Consider the following 7,495-nt stretch of genomic DNA (forward strand, 5'->3'; position numbering starts at 1 on the left):
TATATTGTGTGATTACTCATTTCATGACTTAATATAAACACAGGGGGGACTGAGTGTGTGTGTTAATTAGTGTGTGGGTGCAAATACATGCAGAAAATAATCATAATGATACTACAAGCCCACATTCATAAAATAAATACATAAAATATGTTGACAAATCTTGAGGGCAGAACATTTTGCATCAATTCCCCAACATAACAAGCAACAAACCTTTTTCACGACAGCCATATTGAAATGAAATAGAAGGTAAACACAGGTTTAATTCATGGAAATTAATAAAGGTTTTGTTCCATTTAGTGTAGCAAAGACTTTCTAGTGAGCCAACATGCACAATAGCATTACCTGGACTCTGTTTGACCTGAATGGAACCGAATCTTAATTAGTATCATTGGTAACACCTGTGTTTACCCGACTGTTTGATGTAAAAAAAAAAAGAAAGAAAAAAAAAGTTTATAAAACGAACTCAACAGTTCCTCACTGCAAACACTCACTGTCACACACACACACACACACGATTAGAAAAAATGGGAGCGGTTCATTTTGCATACATACATGTCTAATCTCACACAGAAAGACAAAGCAGATAAATGTACAGTATGGGTGGATATCATGACAGGCAGTGTTAGGGACTTCCCTCTTTTTTTTTCAAACTGCTGCTCCCTCCCGCCGATGAGCTGTGCAGCTGCTTGCTGTGCTCTCCAGCCTGCCCCCACCACATCCTTGCCTATATAAGCCCTGACTCTCCCTCTCCTCCGCACTTCTGCCTTGCATCTGAATCCTCAACGTCAGTCGAAAAGGACAAGCATACAAAATGGTGAGTAGCCACTGAACTGATGACGTAGCCTTGAAATTTCCACTCTCTTTTTTTCAGCCTCCCTTTTGTCTCTGCTTCTTAGCATTAGATGGATTACTCAGCCTCTTTTAATGCTCATAAGGCCTCTGCTGTCGAGCTGAAGGTTATTGATACAAAAGCAGCTTTGTCCTATTAGGAGACATTAGTTTTAAGATTAAATTATGGAATGAAACTTTTAAAGGCATGTCTGTTGAGGATTCAGGGATAAGAATACAATGGGGATAGTCACATATGACAACAATGCCCCATAAGTCTTTTCCGTACTCTTGGAACAATCTAGGTCAGATGACAGACACTTTATGAGTTAGACTGCACTGTCATTTTCATACTTGTCTGATGCAAAGCTAGTCATATAAAGCCAGAAACACGAGAAACTAAAGGAAAAAGCAGGAGTCTTAATCGTGTTTGCTGAGGAGTTACAGTAATCCTTGACAAAGAAGGAGTGATCGTGGTAATCGTGGCAGTGGGGGGATGGATAGAAAGAAAAGAGTAGAGAGGAGTGGTCTGGCCTAGGCCGTATGAGTTAGTTGGCAGCCATTTTGCAGCTGTTAGGAGTTTTTGGTTTGAGTGAGATGAGGAGAGAGAGAGGGAGAGGGAGGGAGAGAGAGGGAGCCATCCCTGACTGTTACACAGCATTATGCAGCTGGACAGGATGGGGGAGGAGGGAGTCACAAAAGGGGAGGAGATGAGGGAAGGGAGGAGGCACAGGATGTAGAAGTGGGGGAAGTTTTTTTTTTTTTTAAGCATTTTCCTAAGGCATGGCCTTCCTGTCTGCCACATAGCTCCTTAGTTTGTATGTTCCACTTTTAGGGTGGAGACTCCATTAAAAATGTCTCTTAAAGTCAGGCTTTCAAAACTGCATTTCATCTGTAGCTTCTCTTTTTCCTGCCAACATTTGCTGGATTCCACTGAAACTAACAACCCATTGTGCTGACACAGGTCATTTTAATGGCTGCTTTCATTCAAACGCTGGCGCTGCTCTTGCACACAGATTTCAGCAGTCAACATTTCTTCTTTCCTCCCCAAACGGAGTGCCAACATAACACCAAAGATTCCTGTTAGACAATAAGTTCAAAGAGAGAACATAGGTGCCATAGAGCATGAATTAAACACTAAGTGTTCTGTTTTCTTGGATTTTTTGTTTTTTGGGTGACAAATAACAATATTTGAGAGCTGACAAACAATGACACACCCAGTAAAAGTCCCCAGTGTCAATGTACAAGTCCGAGCTGATGGGAGTTATTTGTGGACAGAAGTTGAGATGTTGTGATCGTTAATTCTGCCTGGCCTCACAATTGGGTCAAAACACTGCGTAATTTTTAGGATTTGTCAAATTTTGTAGAAAAAGTTGCAGGGATTGGACAGAAAATTCACAGCAGTGCAGAAGTCAGTGACTGGCAATCACAACATGGCAAATTCCTGGAAGGACTGGTTAGTGTTGGGTCTGCCAACAAAGCAAATATAGTAATACCTGAATTTGAATATTGATTATCTGTGCAACATTAGTTGGCAGCCTCATTGAGCTCAAGCCTGACCTATAACTCATTTTACCGATATTGGCCTATCACAGATATATTGGAGATATATCCGTATTGGCGTATGTTTTCTGATATGGGCCAATATAAAAACGTTTTGTTATTGATATTGGATTTTTTTTTTTATTCCATAATGTTGGTATCTGGCTCCAAAATCAACTATTGGTCAGGCTCTACCTCTAACCAAGTTGACTCCCTTTTTTTTTTCTTTTTTTTTCAGCGTGAGTGTATCTCTATGCACGTCGGCCAAGCCGGAGCCCAGATGGGCAATGCCTGCTGGGAGCTGTACTGTCTCGAACATGGAATCCAGCCAGACGGACAGATGCCCAGTGACAAGACTATTGGAGGAGGAGATGACTCCTTCAACACCTTCTTCAGTGAGACTGGAGCAGGAAAGCATGTTCCAAGAGCCATCTTTGTCGACCTGGAACCCACTGTCATCGGTCAGTAATGTGTAAATACCTTGTAAAAAATATCCTTGCATAATACTGTCCTTGTTGTTTTTTTTCCATATAAGTTGTGCAGTGTTTAAAACATTCATACCATATGGACATTAGTTCTTATTCTTGTTGTCAATTGCTCCTTTCACAGATGAGGTGCGTACAGGAACCTACCGCCAGTTGTTCCACCCTGAGCAGCTGATTACAGGAAAGGAGGATGCTGCCAACAACTACGCCCGTGGCCACTACACCATCGGCAAGGAGATCATTGACCTGGTTCTGGACAGGACTCGTAAATTGGTGAGAGTTTAGTGAGTTTGCTGGACATATTTAGCATTTGGGCAGGCATGCCTTTTGGCTAAACAAATTTAGCGCTCCAAAAAAATATATTTACCAAAGCTGTATCAAGAAACTTAAGAATAGGGAATCCAGTTTTGGAGACTGTTGGCTTTTCTTTTGTGTAATTTCATACATTTTGAGATCATGCAAAATTTCCTTTCAGGCGGATCAGTGCACTGGCCTGCAGGGATTCCTCATCTTCCACTCCTTTGGTGGAGGCACCGGCTCCGGTTTCACCTCCCTGCTGATGGAGAGACTCTCTGTTGATTATGGAAAGAAATCAAAACTTGAATTTGCTGTCTACCCAGCCCCCCAGGTTTCCACAGCTGTAGTGGAGCCTTACAACTCCATCCTGACCACCCACACCACTTTGGAGCACTCCGACTGTGCCTTCATGGTAGACAACGAGGCCATCTACGACATCTGCCGCAGGAACCTCGATATCGAGAGGCCGACTTACACTAACCTGAACAGGCTCATCGGCCAGATTGTGTCTTCAATCACAGCCTCACTTCGCTTTGATGGAGCCCTGAATGTTGACCTGACGGAGTTCCAGACCAACTTGGTGCCCTACCCTCGTATCCACTTCCCTCTGGCCACCTACGCTCCAGTCATCTCTGCTGAGAAAGCCTACCATGAGCAGCTGTCTGTTGCTGACATTACCAATGCTTGCTTTGAGCCAGCTAATCAGATGGTGAAGTGTGACCCTCGTCATGGTAAATACATGGCCTGCTGTCTGTTGTATCGTGGCGATGTGGTGCCCAAAGATGTCAACTCTGCCATTGCAGCCATCAAGACCAAGCGCACCATCCAGTTTGTTGACTGGTGCCCCACAGGCTTCAAGGTGGGCATCAACTACCAGCCTCCAACAGTGGTTCCTGGTGGAGACTTGGCCAAGGTGCAGAGGGCTGTGTGCATGCTGAGCAACACCACGGCCATCGCTGAGGCCTGGGCCCGTCTCGACCACAAGTTTGACCTCATGTATGCCAAGAGAGCCTTTGTTCACTGGTATGTTGGGGAGGGCATGGAGGAGGGAGAGTTCTCTGAGGCCAGAGAAGATATGGCTGCCCTGGAGAAGGATTATGAAGAGGTCGGCACTGACAGCATGGGAGAGGAGGATGAAGAAGGAGAGGAATATTGAAGGGCCAAACATCATCTAGGCTTTACCATCACCCATTCCAACAGTTGTCATGAACGTTTCACATTCCCAGCAACATTCTGATAACCTGTGGTGGTGATTTATCAGTATTGTCATTAAAAAAGTTCTCATAAACCTAAGTTAATGTGTGATCATTCCTAAAGTCCCCCAGCATAGTTTGGCAGCCCATTAAGCAAAGTTTTTTTCTTTTCTTTTTTGTAAATCCCTACAACAAGCCTTTTATACTGTTCTGTGTAGTGATCTCAGACTAATGAGCTTGGCATTGAACATTTTACAACAGTGACAGATTATACCTGGCTTTCAGATGAGAAACTAGTAAAAGAGCATTAGTTGTGAAAACTACAAGGAGTACTGACTACAAAAGTTATGTACACAATATATGTGGTCACGGAAAAGTCAGTAGTACTGCCCAAAGAAATATTTTCATCAAAGTAAATATGGATGATAAAATCTACCATATGCATTTTGTTCAGTTTGCTGTCCATAGTAGGTTTTTTTTGTTTTTGTTTTTGTTTTTTTTCCCGGCTTTGTTTTGCTGGATTTCACTGTTTGCAAGCACCTCCCATTCATTCACAAAGGCAATTTTAGTTTGTTTGCCCAGTTCCTTCCTTTTTGTCATGTTGATAAGCCACAAAAATTAGCCACAAAATATACAGTGGGCTAAATTTAGGCCTTCCTGCCATTGCTTCCCTCAGCCACCAGATGGGAGCAATGTGACAAGCAAAGTTGTGTGAGCTAGTACATGACAAGTCAAAATAACTGACTTGCATGATTAGCTCATCATGTGATCCTGACCAGATGAGTCACACAGTGAACTAAAAGCCTACATTCTGGCAAGTTACACTTCTTTGTTCCACTAAATGTAAGAAGGCCTACTGTGCTCTCACTTAACCAAGGGTTTACAATGGGTTAACCGTCTTACATACTGTAACTGTGAATTATATACATACTTTTCATAGCAGACATTTCAACTCATCAAAGCAGGAAAAGCACAGGTGTGGGGTTAACACTGGGTTAACCGTCTTACATACTGTAACTATGAATTACATACATACGTTTCCTTGCAGACATTTTAACTCGTCAAAGCAGGAAAAGCACAGGTGTGACCAATACAGTTAACAGGGGCTTCTTTCTATTAGGTGTCCCAATAAGTTATGTCAGTGAATGAGCATACACATGACCAGAGTCCTAGAACCAGCTCACCTAAATGGAATGCAGCCATCATTAATGTTATAAATTCCACCGGTGATTTTCCTGACTTGATGAGCCAAAATGTCTGCAGTGAACAGGGTACTTTGGCCTATCCTGTCCTCTATACAGTCACACACCTGCAGTTACCAGTAGTGCAGAAAGTAATCAGCTCATTCAAGTCAAGGTATTAGCACAGCAGTGTAAAAACACTCAAGTAAAAGTACCCTTTATGTAGCAGAATCGCCCCTGCCAGAATTAAATAATTATATGTATGAATAATAGCATTCGGTTATTTAAATAATAAATGTGGTAGAAAATTTTTAAAGATTTAGCGGGCCAAGGCTGACATACAGTAATTGTGACTACTACTTTGGGCGCTTTAGTGAAGGCTATAACAATGAATCTCAGGCCAGTGATAGAATGTAACTAAGTACAGTAAGTACTATTTTGAGGTAATTTTACTTTCTTGTGAATTTCCCTTCTCTTCCACTTCATACTTCTACCCCACAAAATTTTGGAGGCAAATATTGTACTTTTTACCACTACATCTATTTGATAACTTTAGTAACTAGTTACTTTGCAGATGACATGCTGCATCAGAGCCAGAGTAGCACATTTTCATATTAAATTATTTTAGTAGGATTGGGATAAAAATACTAATGCAGATAATATGAATATAAGCTCTGGTAATCGACCAGGCCGATAATCAGTTGAACCATGGTACATGGTATATACATACATGTAAATATATGTAACATATAATTTACTTTTACTTAAGTTGTACTTATACTACTTATGTAAGTACATTTATTGCCAAAAAATTAGTTACTTCGGTGCATTTAATATCAGGTGCTTTACTTTAACTCAAGTAGTATTACTTTTGGATATTCTTTTAAACACTGTCACAGGCTACTTTATAAGATGGCTTTATTTAATCTGAAAGTTTTTGCGAAAAACCTAGCCCATGGCTCTGAGATAAATATAATCATGTAAAAGTATACAGTTGCAGAAAAGTAATTTAAGTACAAGAACCTAAAAACTGAACTTATGCTACTTGAAGTTCAACACTTGAATAAATTGGTTAGCTAACATTTCAGTGCTGTATAGAATTGAGTTTAGTTTGTTAGGATACCCATTAGTTTCAGCATTGCTGCAGCTACTTCTTACATATTGCACCACTTTTACTGTGGTGAGTTAAGCCAAACCACGCCCACGATGGACCTGCTCCAGAGTAGGGTCAAGCCACGCCCACCAGGCCTCCAAGCGGGCTACAAAAATGCAACTTTTCCTGTAATGCTGCTTCATAATACAAGTTCTTAAATAACTGAACAATGGGGGACTTTAATTGTGAAGAACTTATAGGAAAAGAAACGTGTTTGTAACCGAATAAGTGGAGCCACTTTGTTAGCTGTGATTCTTCGATCGGGACAACCTTGTCTTTGGTTTATGACACACCCTCAAGCAGGTAGCAGGTAAATCCATGGACCTTTAACTACTGGACACAGCCCCAGTTCAATCCTATGAAAGCTGCTCAGTGGCGCATGAAGCCAAAAACACTCGACTTCTGGCCGGAGCTCTTCCGCATTGTGCGTGCGCACTAGAGACTTCTTTCACAATTTTAGCATCATGTGACGCTGTAGTTACACGGTTCGGCCACACAAGAAAAAACTTCAAACCCCGGCAGCTAATGTTAGCAGCAATTAGCGGTGATGTGCTGCCCCCTACTGTTTTGAGTAGAAAACTCGACAGGTGGCCAGTTCTTACATATTGCACCTTTAATGATTTTTTAAAATGAAATGATTCAGAAATATCTGTGGACAAACCTTACAGCTTGCTTCATGTGTCTGGCCTGAATGGCGGTTGCCAGTTTTATGATTTAAAGCCAGTTATCGCGGAGCAACAGGCTGCAGTTGGCGCAGGGCGGGGGTGGTGACGTAGTTTCGAACACTGGCATGTTCTAGACGTTCTATTTTTTTCC

General features: G+C 41.7%; 1 protein-coding gene across 1 annotated transcript; it reads left to right on the plus strand.

The window, feature by feature from the left end:
- The first annotated feature begins 702 nt into the window (after positions 1 to 702).
- On the plus strand, positions 703 to 4,445 carry LOC311262102 (tubulin alpha chain). Its single transcript, XM_084361283.1, has 4 exons — positions 703 to 814; positions 2,609 to 2,831; positions 2,980 to 3,128; positions 3,331 to 4,445. The coding sequence occupies exons 1-4, from the start codon at positions 812 to 814 to the stop codon at positions 4,306 to 4,308; spliced, it is 1,353 nt and encodes a 450-aa protein (XP_084217409.1). The 5' UTR covers positions 703 to 811; the 3' UTR covers positions 4,309 to 4,445.
- The last annotated feature ends 3,050 nt before the right edge of the window (positions 4,446 to 7,495 follow it).

The sequence above is a fragment of the Pagrus pagrus genome, assembly GCF_965226575.1.
Source record: "Pagrus pagrus genome assembly, chromosome: 9".
NCBI classification, from domain to species: domain Eukaryota; kingdom Metazoa; phylum Chordata; class Actinopteri; order Spariformes; family Sparidae; genus Pagrus; species Pagrus pagrus.